Here is a 23355-nt window from a genome sequence, read left to right as displayed (position 1 = left end):
ACGGTTGTTACCGGCCTGTTTCTTTGTTACCTTTGTATTGTATCTAATACTTACACGGACACTTTATAGATGATACACGGACACTTTTTAGTTGTTACACGGACACTTTTTATGAATAGAATCACTCGTGCATGATCAGTGAGTTCATGGGCACTTTAAATTTCAATTAGATTTGAACTTTTTGTTTCACCGACATATTTCCTGTCTTTCTTATTAAAATAGTTACGTTGGCATCAAATAACTATATTTTTTTCAAACAATTCCAGTATCTTACTATTCATACCAGTACACTACGGAATTGACCATTTAACTTCAAAAGGGGGGGGGGGGGGGGGGGGGGGGGGGGTTATGTTTTTTTTTACAAAAAAAAAAATATTCTGATCCCCAATTTTATGAGAAAAAATATAGTGTGGTCAAGCAGATGACAAAATAATGTTCTGATTCCTGATTTTCCGAAATCAGTATATTATAGTGCTAATTTCGAAAAAAATATTTGGTGATAGCGTTGAAAAAGTAAATAATTTTCTTACTCAGAAAAAAACCATACCCCCTTTTGAAGCCAAATGGGTCGGTCCGTAAATGTATTTTTTCAATATATGGACATGAATAGTATTCTGGACAATGCTGAAAGTAAAAAAATGCTGGGTACCGACGTTTATATTTCAATATAAGGGTCATTTTCAAAAAATGTCGAATTTTCAGTACACCCATGCTAATTTTTTTATTTCTAATGGAAATTTCACTTGTAATTGTTTAAATGAAAGCTTGTAGGAATTATGATTCAGAACATTAATAATAAACACGATTTACATCTATTTTCATAAGATTAAAATGTATTTAAGTCCGATTTTTGGGTAATTTGTGTGCGTACAGTTTCAGAAAAACACATTTCAAATGATTTTTTTTCCGATTTTCTGATCGCCTTGATATCTGCAAAAGGAATTTTTTACGAACGTTAATAATTACTCTAACGAAAAATCGTAGCTTCTTTATCATTAAATGTAACATGTTATCTACAAACTTAATTCAATCCGCGTACATGAAGTTCATGTCCATCCTGTTACCGCTACTTAAATCAGCCGTTAAATTATTCTCCCTATGAATATTGAATTAGTCAGTGTTGATTTCAAAAGTGCAAAGTAACCTTTACATTTAACACAGCACGTTTCTTGAACGACAGTGTAGAGAAGAGAAATTTCAAGACATTTAGTGAAAAAAAATAGAGGGTACTTTTTTCATGTCTATGCTGTTACCAACAATTTTGATTAATTACACCAAAAGTATACTTGTAAAAAGTGCAATAACGTGTTGGAAACCAAATTCACAACAGAAAAACATTATCACCTCACCAAAGGGAGTAGTTATTTCACAACAGCATTCGAAAATGAAGAAATTTGTCTATCCTGTTATGTCTATCCTGTTACTATGGTTGCTATGGTTACAGTAACAGGATAGACAATTGTAGACAGAAACGTCGTTAAAAAGTTTATCATAACATATAGTTGCAAACAGAATGAAATCTTTCGTTGTTTGAACTCATCTTAAGGTTATAACGTCTTAATCTTCCCAATTGAGCATTGCAGGTGCAATACTGATATCGGTAACAGGATAGACAAAAAGGTAACAGGATAGAACTTTATATAGTGATATATCATTAACGTACGTTCCTGTTACCAATGAAATAAAGACAAAAGTAAACCAACATGTGAGGGATTTACTTGATGTTGGGTTTATTTGAAAGAGAGAAAAAATGCCGAACAATATGAATTGCTATCTTAGACTTGCATTACTGGTGGTAATTTTTACAACCTTTGAAAACCAATTTTTAGAGGCATTTTTCAGTACAACCTGGAAAATTGGCAAATAATCTATTATTTCACAAAATGAATATATATAGAAGTTTATTCTCTTGAAAACCATCTAATTGGCTACGAAAAACAAGCTTAAAATTTTATCTTAACCTTTTCTTAATAACCCAAAATTTCTTTTGAAAATGGTAACAGGAGAGACAAAATATTGTACCACCTATCAAAAAATGTTTCAAGATATTCTTGTATGACATTATTAAGATTGCATCTTTTAATATGTTGTTCTATAAGTACTGTTTGTTTTGATTTGCTCATGTAGAGGGTTGTTTGAATAAGTAACTTTTAATAAATTTTTCAATTTCAAAATTCGACATTTTTTGAAAATGACCCATAAAAGACAGGAAATATATATAACAAAATCAAATCTAATCAAAAGATAAAATCCCTATCAACTCACCAATGCACGATTGATCCTATAAATAAAAAGTGTCCGTGTAATACATGTTCAAATAGGCAGCAAATCTTGAAGAAAATCTTTCAACTTATGTCACCAATTTTGGACGGTAAGCTGCGATTGGATCATATTGTGACACGTGTTTAATCCTGATCAATACTATTAGAGACCTACAAGCATGAACATTAAAAAAAAAAATATATGCCTATATATATCTAATAACAAGCCAAAATCTATTTTTTCATAACATTTCATTCACTAATGAAATAAGAAATTCGTTCTTTTTATACATTTATATTGTTATTGAAATCATATATATTGAATTCATATATTTGGAAGCAAACGGACGATTTTACGATTGTTATTATTTTTTTTAAGGGGGAATGGGGAATGGAATGGCACATCCTGCATTCTTTCAACGAAAAAGGATCAAGCCTGTTATTTTAAATGTTTAAACCCCCCCCTTTCCGTTTTTCCCCAAATAAAAATCAAATGTTAGCTTGCTTACCTCTTAAATCTTTTTCATACATTACTTACTTGCGAAGTTGCATTTTAAAAAGTCTAAAATGTGTACGACATTCATCTTTTACTTGATATGGTTCTTTTTTATAAAATTATTAGATTTTGAATTTCTTGAGAAAAAAAACTCTCGGCTGAATGAAAGTGAAAAAAAAAGTTTGTTTAAACTGTAACTTACATTAACTTGTATATGGTCATTTAAGTTTCTAATCTGTTTAATTTTGCTACCTCTTCTAAATGCAAAATGTACTACTTCTTTCTTGTAACGTCGTACAAGTCAGATACAAAACAAAGGTAACAAAAAACAGGCCGGAAACAAACTGCCGTATAGTTTTTCTGCACTTGTAGTCAGGTCAAGGTCCTCGGCTATCGCCTCGGACCTTCACCTGACTACTCGTGCAGAAAAACTATCCGGCAACGGTTGTTACCGGCCTGTTTCTTTGTTACCTTTGTATTGTATCTAATACTTACACGGACACTTTATAGAAGATACACGGACACTTTTTAGTTGTTACACGGACACTTTTTATGAATAGAATCACTCGTGCATGATCAGTGAGTTCATGGGCACTTTAAATTTCAATTAGATTTGAACTTTTTGTTTCACCGACATATTTCCTGTCTTTCTTATTAAAATATTTACGTTGGCATCAAATAACTATATTTTTTTCAAACAATTCCAGTATCTTACTATTCATATCAGTACACTACGGAATTGACCATTTAACTTCAAAAGGGGGGGGGGGGGGGGGGGGGGGGGGGGGGGGGGGGGGGGGGGTCATGTTTTTTTTTACAAAAAAAAAATATTCTGATCCCCAATTTTATGAGAAAAAATATAGTGTGGTCAAGCAGATGACAAAATAATGTTCTGATTCCTGATTTTCCGAAATCAGTATATTATAGTGCTAATTTCGAAAAAAATATTTGGTGATAGCGTTGAAAAAGTAAATAATTTTCTTACTCAGAAAAAAACCATACCCCCTTTTGAAGCCAAATGGGTCGGTCCGTAAATGTATTTTTTCAATATATGGACATGAATAGTATTCTGGACAATGCTGAAAGTAAAGAAATGCTGGTACCGACGTTTATATTTCAATATATAAAAGACAGGAAATATATATAACAAAATCAAATCTAATCAAAAGATAAAATCCCTATCAACTCACCAATGCACGATTGATCCTATAAATAAAAAGTGTCCGTGTAATACATGTTCAAATAGGCAGCAAATCTTGATGAAAATCTTTCAACTTATGTCACCAATTTTGGACGGTAAGCTGCGATTGGATCATATTGTGACACGTGTTTAATCCTGATCAATACTATTAGAGACCTACAAGCATGAACATTAAAAAAAAAAAAAAATATATGCCTATATATATCTAATAACAAGCCAAAATCTATTTTTTCATAACATTTCATTCACTAATGAAATAAGAAATTCGTTCTTTTTATACATTTATATTGTTATTGAAATCATATATATTGAATTCATATATTTGGAAGCAAACGGACGATTTTACGATTGTTATTATTTTTTTTAAGGGGGAATGGGGAATGGAATGGCACATCCTGCATTTTTTCAACGAAAAAGGATCAAGCCTGTTATTTTAAATGTTTAAACCCCCCCTTTCCGTTTTTCCCCAAATAAAAATCAAATGTTAGCTTGCTTACCTCTTAAATCTTTTTCATACATTACTTACTTGCGAAGTTGCATTTTAAAAAGTCTAAAATGTGTACGACATTCATCTTTTACTTGATATGGTTCTTTTTATAAAATTATTAGATTTTTGAATTTCTTGAGAAAAAAAACTCTCGGCTGAATGAAAGTGAAAAAAAAAGTTTGTTTAAACTGTAGCTTACATTAACTTGTATATGGTCATTTAAGTTTCTAATCTGTTTAATTTTGCTACCTCTTCTAAATGCAAAATGTACTACTTCTTTCTTGTAACGTCGTACAAGTCAGATACAAAACAAAGGTAACAAAAAACAGGCCGGAAACAAACTGCCGTATAGTTTTTCTGCACTTGTAGTCAGGTCAAGGTCCTCGGCTATCGCCTCGGACCTTCACCTGACTACTCGTGCAGAATAACTATCCGGCAACGGTTGTTACCGGCCTGTTTCTTTGTTACCTTTGTATTGTATCTAATACTAATTCGTAAAAGGCGTGCTATATATATAACTAAGTCTTATTCTTTTATTGACAAAACATGAAGGATATGTTTCAGGTTTTGAATTACATTTTGACCTAATTACTTTGTTGTACTAATTACATGACCTCGATTTAGATGAAATAAAGAAAACAGTAGCCACGTAGGCGAGGCATGATAACCTGTGGAACTATATTTACATAATACAACTATGCAGACGACGATGAAGAATAAGGATAAAAATTACCCACACGTAAGTTAAGGATGTTCGCTACTCTGTTTCAAAATAACAAGCTTTTTAAAAGACTGTTATAAATTGATAGTATATAAATATAGGAACTAAAAAAGCAGATAAAAATGAAGGGTCCGTGTGCTTGTTTTCGAGATATAAGCCATTGAAAATTTGGCGGGAAATGATTCTCTCTAGATTTTTCATACATTTAACATTGGCACCTTTTTTCTATCTAAAAGTATAAAAAAATAACAAGGATTTAATAAGATTTTCAAAGATGGCATTTTAAACTATATTTAATCAAATTATGAAAAGAAAAGTAGGGGTTAGTGGGCAAAAATTTTTAATGGCACTACATGGATAAAACCAGAGGATTCCGAATATCTGGCAAAAATTCAAAAACAAGAGGAGCGAACATCCTTAACATTTTGGAGACAAATTGAAATATTAAAAGCAATAGACTTATTTTCAGGATCCTGTTGCATTAAACTATACTATCTTATATAGTATGAGTTAACTTTATTGAAAAAGAAATTACTAAAGCAAGTAGTTGAAGCAAGCTCTGAGCACGTAGGCCTACATTTGTACGTACACAGTTTATATGTAAAAACTACTGAGTATTTGTATTTCAGTATGGAATTTTCTTTGTCAGTTTACAAAGCACACAGGACAGTTTTCTAATTAATTATTCCATAATAATAAGTCTTATATTCCAAAATTTTTTTATTGAATGAAATATGTTTTAAACCAGTGAGCAAATGCATTGTGTGCATGTATTTATATTCAAAAATGGCGACTGGAATTTACCACTTTTGCTTTATCGTGTACAATACGTCGAAAAACATCATGCACGTTTTGAAAACGTAAAACTGTCTGACCAGACTTTTTTCAAGTTGCACAAACGTAATTGATAGAGAGCATAAAAAGCCCATATAATTCGCACAATAAATATTTATAATAGTCTAAGCTTGTTTACGTTTCTTCTGAAAACAATCAATATCATTTTGAGTTTGTGATTGTTTGTTTATATTCATTATTTGTGTTTTGTTTTGTTTTAATTCCTTTTTCCTTATTTTTTGGGTTGGAATGTAGGTGGGGGCGGGCGGGGGTGTAAATAGTCAATGGCAACTACTAGTCATCTTTATGTTTGACTTCAATTTCCAATGTTTGAATAACATGTACACAGCAGTCATTCCTATTTTCTGCTATCGACAAAGTCACGGCTGGCATTCGGTATATCGGTAAAAAAGATCGTGATAGAATAAGTAACGGTTGTCAAGCATTGAGATCAGATCGTGAAAGCAATTTCATACAATTCAACTGCAAAATCTGTGAAAATATCCGTTGTATTATAAACGTGCAAAAAGTCAGAATGACGAAATATATCTGTCAATATGGTTCAACTTCCTTAATAAAACTGTGCACTTAGGTAAAGAGAAAAAATGCAGTACTTTTAAAGAGAACACAAAAGGCGACACATAACCTAATGCGATTCATTAAAGGAAGTGCACGTTTTGGATCAATAATTTTCACATTCCAATATATCATGACATATTTGAAACTAAATCTTTTGTTTGTCAGATAGTACAGTAAAATGGAAGTGATGTTTTCCTTCTAAAGGTTAAGATTATTATCTTAACAGAAGGATTTTGTTGATTTTTAATCAAAATTGACCGTGAAAGATAATGCAACTCTTTATTTATGAATGCTTGCATCTATGTCATTTGGTCTCTGGTGAGTAGTTGACTCTGGTGGGTAGTTGACTCATTGGCAATCATACCACATCTTCTTATATTTTTTATATTTATAATTACCATTGATGTACTTTAATTGATTGAAGAATATGATATCTTAATAAAAACTTTTGTTTTGTTGTTGTAATTGACCACCTACTAATTTTCGACAAAACCTGAAAAGAAACTCACCCAAAGGGTGACTGGGGAATAGAAATATGGTCAATTTTAGTCTTCTTTCGACCCGGCTGTGCGGGGTGTACAATTACGCAGCCACATCCGCTCAGAGTAGTCCCGTGCAGAGAGAGTGCACATACCAGAAAATAGTAATTTAATCATTCATAAAATGATAAAAATCATGTTTGCTTTCATTTTTTATGTCATTGAAATGTTGAAGAGCAATCTATCTGCCTTTTGTAGTAATGTAAAAACGGTGATATTTTAAACTCTGATTTTTTTAAGATACTGTTCCTAATGTTGAATCATTGTGACAGAGAGTTTTGTTATTTTTTGAAAATTTTACCTTATAATTCAATAAATTAGATTATCTATTGAGCTTTTGCGTGTGTCTTCTCGATAAGATTTCCTTTATGATCTCATACCAGATCTTTCACGGTCGTATCGCAGTATTAGATCACCGTTACTTATTTCAGTTTCACGATAATTTTTCTCGATATACCGAATTACAGCCGTGAAAGTAGTGAAAAAACACAGAACATTTATATTTGTTTTTAAATGATAGACTAACAAAGCTAATCGACGAAAATACATGAACGATTTTTTTTTATTTGTTTTGTTTTGTTTTGTTGTTTGTTTGTTTTGTTGTTGTTTTTTTGTTACGGAAGAGGAGGTTTAACTTTGAAATAAAATAAATAGATAGATAAACTACCTTGTCAATTTTAATCAACAAAATATATTTATAATTTCACAGGACCACCCACGTAATCTCATACCAGAATTGTGTAACCAGTTTTATCATTTAGGATGGGTAACTGGTACTGGCGGGGGAGTCAGTATCAAGCAGGGGTATGTACATTTATGTATATAGAACTTAGGCCACACAGTTTTGCTGATGCAGGTTCCTTTACTAAGAAATGGCCACACAACAGCTATTGATGCGATAATATAAAAAACGTTTACATATACCAAAGAACAATCACGGCTGGTAATCTACACACGCAGAACAATCGGTTCTGCAATGAAAACCGTGAGAGGATTTTCCGGTTATGCTTGAGTGGAGTAATTGTCACCGCTTCGAAAGGTATGTACATTTCTAAATCGCAATTTTCTAATTTAACTGATCAAAATATTGAAAATCGGAGAATGCTATGCTGTGATGAATACTTTAACGAAGAGACGCATGTATCATTTACTGTTGTGCATGGAGTAAAACTCCTACAAAATCAATCGTCCCACGAGTAATTGCCGAAAAAAGTGACATTTAAATTTTGAGATGGTTCTATTAACAGACCTACAAGTTCAAATTTAGTTTTTTTTTCTGTCAACGGGATTGAATGTCGTTTGGGTGGCATGTACGCTGTCTGAAATTGATAGACGACTTAATAAATCTTAAAACATCCAATTTTCATTATTTCATGCGTGAGGGGATCGGTTCTGATTGAGGACATCGTGAATGCGTGAGGGGAAGTACAATCATATCTTTATATCGAAAAATGCAACAATCACTTCAAAGAAGGGCAAGTTACTTGCATAGTTTTATTGAAGTTCATACTAAATATAAATTGACAATGGAAATGGAAATGGCTACAACGTTACATATAAGTGGTTTAGATTTATGATTGACATTGACTATGTTTTTTTTTCTCGTGTGCATGTATAAAGACTTTAATCTATGTTTTTGATGGATATAGTTCACGCCACCATTGCCTGCAGTGTGATAAGTCATATACTCAACGTCCAAAGCTGAACTTCCAAGTAAAGCTGGTACATGAAAACACACTAGACACAAAGTGCAGCTACTGTGACAAGACATTTTCATCTAAAGATAGTAAAAGAAGGCATGAATCTGTGGTCCACGTGGGAGCCAAGCCTTTTCATGCAGTGTAACACAAATGATTTTCAGGAGGAATTTTCAACTTTGTGCCGTCTCCGGTCGCATATAAGACAGAAGCACGCGGAAAAATTAAAATGTGACATTTGTGGAGGGGAGTTTTCCTATCAGCATACATTGGTGGAACACAAAGAAAGATGCGGCACAAGATCACCTCCAAAATTTATCTGTTGTGGAAATAGAAATTGTTCTGCATCGTTCACAACTGTTACACCTCAATATTAATTAAAAAGACAATATCGAGTTCATATACAATATTTATATATTGCAAACATGTAACCAACTTTTCACATCGAGCAACAACCTTAAAACTGACCAGAATATACATTAAACCTGTTTTTATCTTTGAATGTTAAACATATTAAAATAACCAGAAACTTTAAGTGTTCTTCAGTGGCAACTTTATGGCCATAGATAAATAGCACTAATTAATTGCGACAGTTCTATAGAGTTCATTCAGATGCTAAGAAAATATAACTATTTAACGGTCAACAGGTGTCACAGTTAAAGTTCTTGTAATGTCTATTAAAATTAGCCTTTTAACAACAACTAAAACATAGATTTAAGTCTTAATACATGCACACGAGAAGAAAAAAAAACATAGTCAATCATACATCTAATCTAAATCCACTTATATTTACGTTGTAGCCATTTCCATTGTCAATTTATATTTAGTATGAACTTCAATAAAACTATGCAAGTTACCTGCCTTTCTTTGAAGTGATTGTTGCATTTTTCGATATAAAGATATGATTGCACTTCCCCTCACGCATTCACGATGTCCTCAATCAGAACCGATACCCTCACGCATGAAATAATGAAAATTGGAAGTTTTAAGATTTATTAAGACGTCTATCAACTTCGGACAGCGTACACGCCACCCAAAACGACATTCAATCCCGTTGACAGAAAAAAAAATCTAAATTTGAACTTGTAGGTCTGTTTATAGAACCATCTCAAAATTTAAATGTCACTTTTTTCAGCAATTACTCGTGGGACGATTGATTTTGTAGCAGTTTTACTCCATGCACAACAGTAAATGATATATGTGTCTCTTCGTTAAAGTATTCACCACAGCATAGCATTCTCCGATTTTCAATATTTTGATCAGTTGAATTAAAAAATTGCGATTTAGAAATGTACATACCTTTCGAAGCGGTGACAATTACTCCACTCAAGCATAACCGGAAAATCCTCTCACGGTTTTCATTGCAGAACCGATTGTTCTGCGTGTGTAGATTACCAGCCGTGCAATACAAAATCGGCATTGGAAAATAGACAGACAATACAAGAAATGAAACAAGAAACACTGGACACGAGCAATACATAAACACCAAATTTGAACACATCCTATAGACATGATAGAAGGAATAAACTTAAGTGCTGCTGTAACAGGAGGATAAGTTGTTATTGCTCAATCAGAATGTTAACTTTCAAGTGATGTGAAAATCGTTTTATACTTCATAATAATATTGTGGTAAGGAATCATACCATACCAGTATAGTGAATATCAGTTTAATATAAAACGGTTTATTTATACATTTCTCAAGCTTCTGAAATCTTTGAATTTTAGCAGGTTGCTAAAGTATATATAACCGTATGCAAAAATAAAAAAGTGTTTACTTTTTAGCAAGGGACCGATATACATGTTTTTTTTTATATTTCTGAAACTTGGGTTCGAAAAGTTGGAAGAAACAATTAAAAATTCGTACCTAACATGGTTTACTAAACAACTAGATAATAAAGCATTTATTTTCTTGAAACAAACGTAGCCTGCCCTAGGAAAAATGCCCCCCTTTCACAGCAGTTTTACTCTAATAACAATTACTATTTGAATGGACTGAGTGAGGGTCCGTTGGTGGCCTGTTGCAATATTTAATGCTAAATTTCTGTCCCTATCCAATGTACCCTCATTTTCCAGTGGCAGTCCAAATTTCCCCGACCTCATCCCAGCCTCTATTACAAGACTTACATATTGTATTTATTGTTAATTTATTCTCAATCTAATTAAAATTAAAGGATGTAATTTTAATTCGATTGATTTATTCTCGTCCTGAACATACATGAAATATTTGCCACTGGACATTATGCAACCAAAACTCAATCTTTTTGAATGGAATGAATATACACTAGATAATAATTTACATTGTGTATATCTACGAAAAAGTACAAATAAATTGTTTATTTTATTTTTAGGGAAGAAATATATATAGCTCCGTCAGGTGTACAGAAAGAACGAATCCATGTAAATATATATTTTTCTTTGGTTTTTTTTCTAAGTACAGCAGTCCAAAACTATTGTAAGTATTTGAAAATATGAATACAAGGAGATGTTACAGTATAAATACATGAGACAAAAACAGACAAAAAATACATCACAAAAATCAACATGAATGAGTTTTCTGACTTAGGACAGACACATTTATATTCATTTAAGCACACGTTCAATAAATCATTTTTCTTACTTGCTCTGGTTCAGGAAGTATTGTACTTATTTTTATCATTTTTATCATTTTCAGAACCATCCATGATAGACGATATTTGGAGTAACAGTACAAAAAGGGGAACACATGATAGGGCCACAGTTTTAAATATAGTATAAATATCAATATCAAATAACATTCTTGAAATACTCACAAGACGTAATAATTCGTATTTATTTGTCGTTTAACTCTTCAAATTTCTTGTTTTCGGTGAAACAAAAACCAACCTAAAAACTCCCGGATTGACCCATATTGAACTCTGCGAATTGTCGTTATTATTAAGACATATGCAACAGTCCTACCAAACAGATGTTTGCTATCAATTGACTTGTATAAGTTACAATGAATTTGTAACATCAGGGATTTTGTAAAATCCTTGAAATTTCAGGAATTTTGTAAAATCCTTGAAATTTCAGGAATTTTTATAAAGTGAATTTGTAACATCAATTCACATCCATAATCATTTTGATCAATTGAAAATCACTGAAATAATTTAAATTGTGTTTAAAGGATCTCTGATTTATTTCAGGGAAATCTAAAAAAAAAAGCCATTTTTGATTAAATACTTCATTGAAAAAAAACTACAGCAGTAACAATGATCAAGTTTGAGGTTTATTTGTCCTTTTAAATTAATACAACGTCAGCAGCTTTTAAATAACTGAACACAAATGAAAAAAAATATATTTTGGAAATGAGAAAACATATGAGGATATTGTGGAACTTATTGCGAAAGACACACAAAAAAGACAAAACAAGCTCAGATTTCGAAAAGTGATTTAATGTTTATTATTATAGTGTTTCAATCTGTTATTCCTGAAAAAAAAAAAACATATTTAAAAAGAAAATTGTTTTTAAAATCAAATATAAAGGCTGTACATTGAGTTGATTGCCATTGTAAAAAGAGGGAAAACACACGCAAAGAGTAAGAAATAGATTGATTTAGACCATATCTTCCAGTGGCAAGTTTTAGATGCATATCAGGACGACAATATATAAAACATGAGCCCTGTTTTGTGCTAGACCGACATGCTGAACCGAAATATTATTTAAACGTGCTTGTTCACATAGTAAAAGTCCACAAGAAGACATATCACCGTACCTGGACACATTATTCTGATTCTGGAACTCTGGAGTCCAAGTCCAATATAATCAACATAGATTTTTTTATGTTTGATCTCAGTAGAAAAGATAATCAAAAGATCAAATACTATTAATATGCTGCACAATATAAGTGCCAATCTGCCTAAGAATCAGGCAGTGGTGAAAACATGACAAACAAAAACCCACTCAAGTTGACATTCATTTATGTTCAAATTGTATAATGGTGCACGCATATAACATTCGTTTCCTTTTCCTGTTCTTGTAATTCAAGATACGATTTGGTTGAAATGCACTAAAAATTAACAATTAAGGGGAGCTCCGTAATTTGCTATCATTCTAACCAAAAGTTATCTAGAGATTTCTCGAATTACCAGTCACGCAGAAACGAAAGACCCACCATTTCTAACTCAGGATGAGGATAACTTCAAAAACGACCATGTTGCCTGATTCTTACAGAGACTGGCATTTAAAAGTAATGTCTATCCACAAACAATAGTTAAAAGAAATTATTAAAAGACAACAGATAATATGGACACAAATACTTCGTAATGGACCTTTCAGTTGATAGGTAACCAACGAGGCCAAAGTAGGTCACCTTGACCATTTTTCATGTTTCAGTTTCTTTGGTTTATTTCTTATATACTTAATATACATGCATGCTATTACATAGTGATTACTAGTAATAGTTTTCTATATTTCCTCCCCTCTTTAAATCAAAATCAAATGAAAAGTAAATTTTGATAGATATAGGTAGTGTATATTTAAAAAATGAATGGTCTATCTATGATGAGAAATATACATTCTTAATCTATTAACTTTAAACTAGTAATTAGGGATTTTACGAAACCCCTAGAACTTGTTTCATTGATTTTTAAAATTCCTATACCAGAACTGTTATTCCAATTTGTACTATCATTGCAATTTTTGATTCGATTATTTTTTTTCCAGCCGGAAGATTTATTTGTTCAGACAATACATGGTGAAGATATCAGCCATCCGCCACCGTCGAAAAAATTACGAAAAAGTCAATGTACGCCTTTGTTCATGAATGCCTTTACTATGAGAGGTAAGCAGTGTCCTTAAGTTGAAAAGTTTTACCAAATCATGATCCATTATAGCAACCCCATGTAGTTATAGATTACAACAACACTAAGGCTACTGTTGCACATTTTTCTAATGGAAAAGAAATGTTTTTTTTTACAGAGGCCGGTGCTGTAATACATACGCATTCGAAGCATGCTGTCATGGCAACACTGTTGTATCCAGGGACAGAATTTAGAATAACACATCAGGAAATGATCAAAGGAATACAGAAGCAGCATAATTCAGGTTTTTAATTACTATGAAAATCTACCTTTTTTTTGTAACTGCATGTATGCACTTAAATCATTTATCATTTAGCTTACGGACTCGTGGTATCTTTTTTACGGTCAAACGTTTTACATCGCGTACACCTTCACTTAGTACTTTCTTTAGAATTCAACACCCCTGGGGATATTGGAAAATCTATTGATTTGTAAACTGTTGGATACGTTGATTTCGTCTTTTGAGTAATATGTGTCTTGTTGATAGGCCGCTTGATTGACCGCGGGATATATACATGCTTAGACTTAACCATTCTGAATTAAATATATCCTCATGTTTGGACTGTGGCATGCCTACACAAAGCAACTTTTTTGACAACATATACAAGTCATCATTGGTTTCTGATCCGAACTAATATGCCATTCTTGTCATAACAGTTAAATTTCCCTGGCTATTCTCCAATACGTTTGATCCATATCATTTTCATTACCAGAAATACTCTTTTACTATACGCTGATTCTCACGTTATTTAAACGTTTTATTGGCTAACTGGATCCCTGCATCTTTGAACTGATGAAGTACTTGTGACTGCTTGACATTTTTCAAACACCCATCTTTATTCTTATGTACATAATCCAACCCGGCCTTAAGAAATATATTAATTTTATCATTTAAAAACAGTTTTCAATGCAGTCATATATAATGATGGAAAATTGTATGTTGGAAAAGGAAAATAAAATAAAGTAAAACTTAAATAAATAAACTAATAAATAAATAAAATTGAATTAAATTACATTGCTTAACCTTTGAGACAAATAGGTGACGTAAGATTAAGTAATAAATAGTTTCGTCTTTTTGTAATAATATAGTTAATCTCATTTCTAGAGTTTGTTTGATCATAGCTATTAATGTGACGCTGAGAAATAAATTAAATAAACTGTCATTTTCTTAAAGAATAAAAATGTTTGTAATTTGCCGTAGGAAAATAATCCTAAAGTGTTTCTATTGTCCACTTAGAATATAGCAAAGTACTCTCGACCAATGAAATTGTAGAATTGGATGCCTCTTAATTGTGAAGAATGAATGTAAATCATGTTCTTAGTAAGGGATTATCCTATTATTTGGGTCTATTTACAGTTCAAAACAAAGAGTTTCTATAAATGAGTTACAACTGCCCCGAAGCACATTTATCAGATTGAAAGGTTTTATCACAAAGTGATTGAAACTGACTAAAAGTTGAACTGTGAAACAAACAAAAATCTCAAAATAAGTTGAAGTTTACTGGTGCAATAAAATTGGAACCGTGAATTTTATTATGAAAATATTAATAACTTCAAATTACTATAAAATTAAACATTACCAAAGCAATGCAAAAAAAAAAAGAAAAAAAATCTTTCAGATAAAAAATTAACCTAAATCTTAAGCTTTCCAAAACTTTGATTACTTGATCAGAGGTTGGGGAGAATAGTTATTTCCAATAAATTATTCCGATAAAAAACAGGAATTAAATTTTAAACATATTAAAAACTTTTAAGGGCATTATTTTGAGCATTTCCCTGACATAATGAAACAGTATTTGATGTAAAAAGCCGGACCAAATTATTGGCTGTGAAATAAAATTTAGTTGTAACTCTAATGTATTAATTGATTTAAACTGTAAATAAAACAGGATAATTCCTCACTAATATATTACATGATTTACATTCATACTCACAATCAGGAAACATACAATTCATATCTTTTCTTTCTACTGTTGTGTCACCTAATATCTATAACGTATTTTTTTTAAAAATATTTCCCAAATGATAAGAAAGTCCTCACATCACTAAAACTTATCCATAAATGACATGCAGAAAAAGGAAGTCATGCATCAATTATAAACATAGCACTGACAATGAAACTAATTCTTGAATAGATCATTTGAGCCTTGAGCACTTTACAATATTCTAAGTTTGTAAGAGAATGATAATCCCTTACTTCATGATAAGTACTCGCTAACGCTCGTACTTATTCATGAAGAAAGGGATTATCATTCTCTTACATATACTAAATAATCCTGTAAAATTAAGTAAAGATATTGATAATCCATTAATTGCTTTTACATAACTAAATAAAATATATGTCAATAATATTAATCTTTTACATTGATAAAAGAATAGTTGACCAATAAAAAGTAACTTTAGAAATTTCAAAATTGACGCTAAAATTTCATAGGTGAATAAAATAGTTCCAATCAGCACGTGATGTTGGGTTTAAAAAGGGAAGACCGCAAACTCCCAACATCACATATCACACTTCAAGTGTGATTGCTGTTTTGAATAAATAATTAAACCATCATTGTATTTTATTCACCAGGTATGTAAATTGTTTAAGTGTAAACTATTTTCAATTGAATTTAGTAAAAGTATAGTAATAAAAGTAAGAATTTATCTTCTGATTTAATAACTTTGATATTTAAAACTTCAAGTTAACCTAAATTGATAAAAGATTTTCATTGACATAAATAAGTTAAAACAAAGTTTACTATTTCAATCAATAAATCTCTGATCACATATCACACTTCAAGTTTGATTGCTGTTTGGAATAAATAATTAAACCATAATTATATTTTATTCACCAGCGCCAGGCCTCGAAAGAACAAATGTCCGAGAAGATGGACACACACAAAGAAGGTGTGACGGGATTGCTTCCCTTCATTAGTAGATACTTAGTCAGCCGTAAGCGGTTGAGCTAAGGAAGTACTTCTTTAGCTCAGTCGGTTAACGCGCTGCCTTGTAACACAGAGGTCCCGGTGGAGACATGCGATTTTGCAAGTAGAATCATGCTCTCCGGTTACAAAGGTATTACATAGACCGAAAATGAGTGAGCTAAGATTCCCCAGATACCCGAATAGAAGCTATAATTCCCAGATCACGAAAGAAGCTAGAATCCCCAAATACACCGAAGATATGAATAGTCCCAAAGAGAAAAGATGTACGTCCCCCGTTAGTTTAGAAGTATTTACGTTTTAGAGGGAAAGGGGAGACAACCTGACAGAGCAGCGATTCTTCCCCCTTTTCCTGCATAACACATGGGGAAGTTATCCCCATTAGAATATTCATCCCTTAACTCAACGTACAGACGTAGATCTTATGCCCAACAAACGCACAAATGACGTCAAATAACGTCACCTAAAACCAAACACTTTGACGGAAAGATAACGATTGGAATCAATCGTATTCAACCAAAGCTTGAAAGCGTATAGCATTACTTAACTGAATAATTGGTTTTCGTCTTTGATGTCATCAAACTATGTCACATGAAGACGGACACATAAATGTCAATCACATATACACGCAAGCACATGGTATACATGAATTGAGTTATATTTTTTTTACATTCTAATGCGTCAAGCTTGTTTTGATTTTGTTGTCTTTACATAATAGTGCTTTGATTTTCGTTTATTTGACTTTTTCAGGCGGTCACTACAAATACGACGATAAATTGATCGTGCCTATAGTAGAAAATACACCAGAAGAAAAAGATCTACAGGTAACTTAACTGTTTACCGATTTTCAAACCTCTTAAGTCCGCCTGAAACTAACACAAACCAAGTGAAAGAGACCTGATGGAATACAAAAAAAAAATAAACGGAGCTAACTTGTGCATGTATGTTAAGTGTACGTCTTTAGCTGTGCATGTATTACCTGACATGCAAGTCCATCAAATTTATACCTACATAAGAATAATGACGGGTGTTATATAGGGAAAAGGATCTGCTTACTTTCGGAGCACCCGATATGACCCAAGGTTTTTGGTGGGGTTCGTGTTGCTCAGTCTTTAGTTTTTAAAGTTATTATTACTATTAAACTAACTCGGTTATCAAAAGAACTTCTAGTTTAACATTTGCACCTTCATAACGAGTACATTTACAATAAGGATATGATTCACAATGAGACAACTAATTACCAGACACCAAATGACTTGTTAGTAACAGTAGGTCACCACCGTCTGTCCTTCAAAAATGAGCAAAGCCCACACCGCAGAGCAAGCTATAAAAGGACAAAATATTTTTTTTTTTTTTTTTTAAATGCTGAAATGATGTATTAGACCATACTTATTATCATAGTAATAATATGAGTATCTGACTTTGTTCAATGTATTTACACTTTCATCTTCAAATTTCCACCAAATATGTACAATACAAACTCGTTCTGTTTATAGAAATGAATAATGAAGAGCTTGGTTTAAACGTCCAGCGGCAAATATCATATGCATTTCAGAACGATATTGTACTGGTTTGATAAAATAACGAATATATATAAATAACAAGATGTGGTATGAGTGCCAATGAGACAACTCTCCATCCAAGTCACAATGTGTAAAAAGTAAATAATTATATGTCAAAGTACGGCCTTCAACACGGAGCCTTGGCTCACAACGAACTGCAAACTATAAAGGACCCCAAAATGACTAGTGTAAAACAATTCAAACAGGAAAACCAACGGTCTAATCTATATAAAAAACGAGAAAAGAGAAACACTTATGAACCACACCAACAAACGACAACCACTGAACAACAGGCTCCTGACTTAGGACAGGTGCATACAAATGCAGCGGGTTTAAAAGTTTAAACAGGCGCCAACCTTCACCCTAACCTGAAACAGTAGTGTAACATTACAACATAAAAAGACACACAAAACCTACATTGTACCAGATCGACACGATGAGTTAAAAGTTTAATGTGCTAGCTAGTTCACAAGGTATTGTACACTGAACTACTTTCTTCTCCTTTCTGTCATGCTACCGTGTTCCTTTTTTTTGTCTCCAAGCCTACAAGTCTTTGCTCCTACATCTAAATACCGCGTGCTAGAGGAGAAGCAGCAAGTACCAATTTTCAAATTATGAATTGACCAGATCTAGTATCTGATTCACGACACCCTTCATTCGAATATGCTACCGTGACTCTACCATACGACCACCAAAGCTGTACCTTGAAAGTGCATGCCGAAACATATTGCTCATATTCGTGTAATTTCTGTTAATTGCATCTAACGTTATTCACAACTTTTAGCATTTTATGTTACAGAAAAGAATGGCATTGGCAATGGAAGATTATCCAGAATCCTGTGCTGTTCTTGTTCGTCGTCATGGAGTTTATGTATGGGGTCCATCATGGGAGAAAGCAAAGACTATGTATGTTTTTGGAAAAGGCCTCGATCAGGTTTCGTAATCAATTTTGAAACATTCAAACAAAAGAGATATAGAGCACACATTAATATGACAGCAACCAAAAAACAAGGTGAAAACACATATCATATTGCAACTTAACGAATCAGTGAAACTGAATTGAATACTAGAATCAGATCAGTAAGATTTACAAAATTTCTCTAGTGAATGTTAAATTTATTGACCTAAAAGTTAAACCGTCTACTTATTGATAAAGGCAATTAACTGGGTTTTTTAGCATCCAATGTCTCTGTTAAGGAAAATTGTAAGCTTTGTAGCCAGCATTTTTTTTTATTTCAAAATTATTTTTTTTCGGACTGACACAATACACATGATACACATATTTTCTTTTAACAGATTATCTGTCTACATACAGGTTGCCGGGATTTTGTTCTTCTATGTCATGATTGCCTACAGTAATATAAGGAAAAGTTAAATGTAAAAACTAATTGGTTTTCGGGATTTTCAATGAAAAGTTTGGACTAGCTGTATATCATATTCGTTTTTCGTTCATTGTTTTGAAGATAAATTAGACCTTTAGTTTTCTCGTTTGAATTGCTTTACATTTGTCATTTCGGGGCCTTTTATAGCTTACAATGCGGTATTGGTTTTTCTCATTTTTGAAGGCCGTATGGTGACCTATACATTGTAGTTGTTAACTACTCTGTCATTTGGGCTCTGGTGGAGATTTGCAATCATACCACATCTTCTTATTTAAGTAGCGACTATTTTTCTGACTAGATTAGATTTTGTTATTTACGACAATTTTATCAACTTTATGGTCATTTTTATAAATTTCCTGTTACAAAACTTTGAATTTTTCGAAAAACTAAGGATTTTCTTATCCCAGGAATAGATTACCTTAGCCGTATTTGGCACAACTTTTTGAATTTTTGGGTCCTCAATGCTCTTCAACTTTGTACTTGTTTGGCTTTATAACTTTTTTGATCTGAGCGTCACTGATGAGTCTTATGTAGACGAAACGCGCGTCTGGCGTATTAAATTATAATCCTGGTACCCTTGATAACTATTTACACCACTGGGTAGATGCCACTGCTGGTGGACGTTTCGTCCCCGGGGGTATCACCAGCCCAGTAGTCAGCACTTCGGTGTTGACATGAATATCAATTGCATGGTCATTTTTATAAATTTCTTGTAACAAAACTTTGAATTTTTCGAAAAACTAAGGATTTTCTTATCCCAGGAATAGATTACCTTAGCCGTATTTGGCACAACTTTTTGGAATTTAGGGTCCTCAATGCTCTTCAACTTTGTACTTGTTTGGCTTTATAACCTTTTTGATTTGAGCGTCACTGATAAGTCTTATATAGACGAAACGAGCGTCTGGCGTATTAAATTATAATCCTGGTACCTTTGATAACTATTAACACCACTGGATCGATGCCACTGCTGGTGGACGTTTCTTCCCCGAGGGTATCACCAGCCCAGTAGTCAGCACTTCGGTGTTGACATGAATATTAATTATATGGTCATTTTTATAAATTTCCTGTTACAAAACTTTGAATTTTTTGAAAAACTAAGGATTTTCTTATCCCCGGAATAGATTACCTTAGCTGTATTTGGACAACTTTTTGGAATTTTGGGTCCTCAATGCTCTTCGACTTTGTACTTGTTTGGCTTTATAACTTTTTTGATTTGAGCGTCACTGATAAGTCTTATGTAGACGAAACGCGCGTCTGGCGTATTAAATTATAATCCTGGTACCCTTGATAACTATTTACACCACTTGGTCGATGCCACTGCTGGTGGACGTTTCGTCCCCGAGGGTATCAACAGCCCAGTAGTCAGCACTTCGGTGTTGACATGAATATCAATTATATGGTCATTTTTATAAATTTCCTGTTACAAAACTTTGAATTTTTCGAAAAACTACGGATTTTCTTATCCCAGGAATAGATTACCTTAGCCGTATTTGGCACAACTTTTTGGAATTTTGGGTCCTCAATGCTCTTCAACTTTGTACTTGTTTGGCTTTATAACTTTTTTGATTTGAGCGTCACTGATCAGTCTTATATAGACGAAACGCACGTCTGGCGTATTAAATTATAATCCTGGTACCTTTGATAACTATTAACACCACTGGGTCGATGCCACTGCTGGTGGACGTTTCGTCCCCGAGGGTATCACCAGCCCAGTAGTCAGCACTTCGGTGTTGACATGAATATTAATTATATGGTCATTTTTATAAATTTCCTGTTACAAAACTTTGAATTTTTCGAAAAACTAAGGATTTTCTTATCCCAGGAATAGATTACCTTAGCCGTATTTGGCATAACTTTTTGGAATTTTGGGTCCTCAATGCTCTTCAACTTTGTACTTGTTTTGCTTTATAACTTTTTTGATCTGAGCGTCACTGATGAGTCTTATGTAGACGAAACGCGCGTCATGCGTATTAAATTATAATCCTGGTACCTTTGATAACTATTTACACCACTGGGTCGATGTCACTGCTGGTGGACGTTTCGTCCCCGAGGGTATCACCAGCCCAGTAGTCAGCACTTCGGTATTGACATCAATATCAATTATATGGTCATTTTTATAAATTTCCTGTAACAAAACTTTGAATTTTTCGAAAAACTACGGATTTTCTGATCCCAGGAATAGATTACCTTAGCCGTATTTGGCACAACTTTTTGGAATTTTGGGTCCTCAATGCTCTTCGACTTTGTACTTGTTTTGCTTTATAACTTTTTTGATTTGAGCGTCACTGATAAGTCTTATGTAGACGAAACGCGCGTCTGGCGTATTAAATTATAATCCTGGTACCCTTGATAACTATTTACACCACTTGGTCGATGCCACTGCTGGTGGACGTTTCGTCCCCGAGGGTATCAATAGCCCAGTAGTCAGCACTTCGGTGTTGACATGAATATCAATTATATGGTCATTTTTATAAATTTCCTGTTACAAAAATTTGAATTTTTCGAAAAACTACGGATTTTCTTATCCCAGGAATAGATTACCTTAGCCGTATTTGGCACAACTTTTTGGAATTTTGGGTCCTCAATGCTCTTCAACTTTGTACTTGTTTGGCTTTATAACTTTTTTGATCTGAGCGTCACTGATCAGTCTTATATAGACGAAACGCGCGTCTGGCGTATTAAATTATAATCCTGGTACCTTTGATAACTATTAACACCACTGGGTCGATGCCACTGCTGGTGGACGTTTCTTCCCCGAGGGTATCACCAGCCCAGTAGTCAGCACTTCGGTGTTGACATGAATATTAATTATATGGTCATTTTTATAAATTTCCTGTTACAAAACTTTGAATTTTTCGAAAAACTAAGGATTTTCTTATCCCAGGAATAGATTACCTTAGCCGTATTTGGCATTACTTTTTGGAATTTTGGGTCCTCAATGCTCTTCACCTTTGTACTTGTTTGGCTTTATAACTTTTTTGATCTGAGCGTCACTGATGAGTCTTATGTAGACGAAACGCGCGTCTGGCGTATTAAATTATAATCCTGGTACCTTTGATAACTAATTAGAGAAAGGACGTCTTGGTATATAAGAAATTGTCCGGTTATTCTAGAATAAATTTATTTCAACAATACTTGTACATCAATAGATGAACTTTTGTTGTGTGGTATTATTTAAAAATAACAAGACATTTGCTACAAAATGGTTGGTTATCATTTATTTAGATAACCTTATTTGATATTTGATATTTCTTTCGTGTTTCCCTGTTCCAATTTTTTTTTCTTAACCTCTTTTCTTTTCTTTTATAAAAGAATACATAAAATTGAGAATGGAAATAGGGAATGTGTCAAAGAGACAACAACCCTACCATAGAGCAGACAACAGCCGAAGGCCACCAATGGGTTTTTTGTCGTTTCTCTTTTCCAAATATTCCATTATCTAAAATATATATTATATGTATAAATTCATTCTTTTTAATTTTCAGGTGCGAGTGTTATGATTATTTATTCGAAATTGCCATCGAGATGAAGCAACACGGCCTTGACCCTGAAGAGGTACCGAAACCTCCAAAAGGAGCTTACACCCAGTGATATAAAACACTTTGGTTAACATGAAAACCAAATAATTCAATATTCACAAAGACTTAACCAATCAACATAAACAATGTCTACCGTCATTAAATGTTGAGTTTAAGCGCAAAATTATTTATCGAAAATATTAAACAAATATACTTGTTAAAAATAAATAAATGAATAATCTTTATTTCAAGAGGATAATCCCATTAGTTAAAACTAATCTTCCTGAGAGTACTCAAAATAATAATAACATATTCATAAAGTACATACAG

General features: G+C 32.9%; 1 protein-coding gene across 1 annotated transcript; it reads left to right on the top strand.

Moving 5' to 3' along the window:
* Positions 1–5154: 5154 nt before the first annotated feature.
* LOC127721162 (methylthioribulose-1-phosphate dehydratase-like) lies at positions 5155–23098 on the top strand. The gene is made up of 8 exons (XM_052227834.1): positions 5155–5184; positions 7828–7922; positions 11164–11212; positions 13500–13617; positions 13755–13880; positions 17314–17387; positions 18925–19031; positions 22993–23098. The coding sequence occupies exons 1-8, from the start codon at positions 5155–5157 to the stop codon at positions 23096–23098; spliced, it is 705 nt and encodes a 234-aa protein (XP_052083794.1).
* Positions 23099–23355: the final 257 nt, after the last annotated feature.

Source organism: Mytilus californianus, unplaced genomic scaffold, assembly GCF_021869535.1.
Source record: "Mytilus californianus isolate M0D057914Y unplaced genomic scaffold, xbMytCali1.0.p SCAF_12, whole genome shotgun sequence".
Taxonomy (NCBI): Eukaryota; Metazoa; Mollusca; class Bivalvia; order Mytilida; family Mytilidae; genus Mytilus; species Mytilus californianus.
This window is presented reverse-complemented; position numbering and strand designations above follow the sequence as displayed.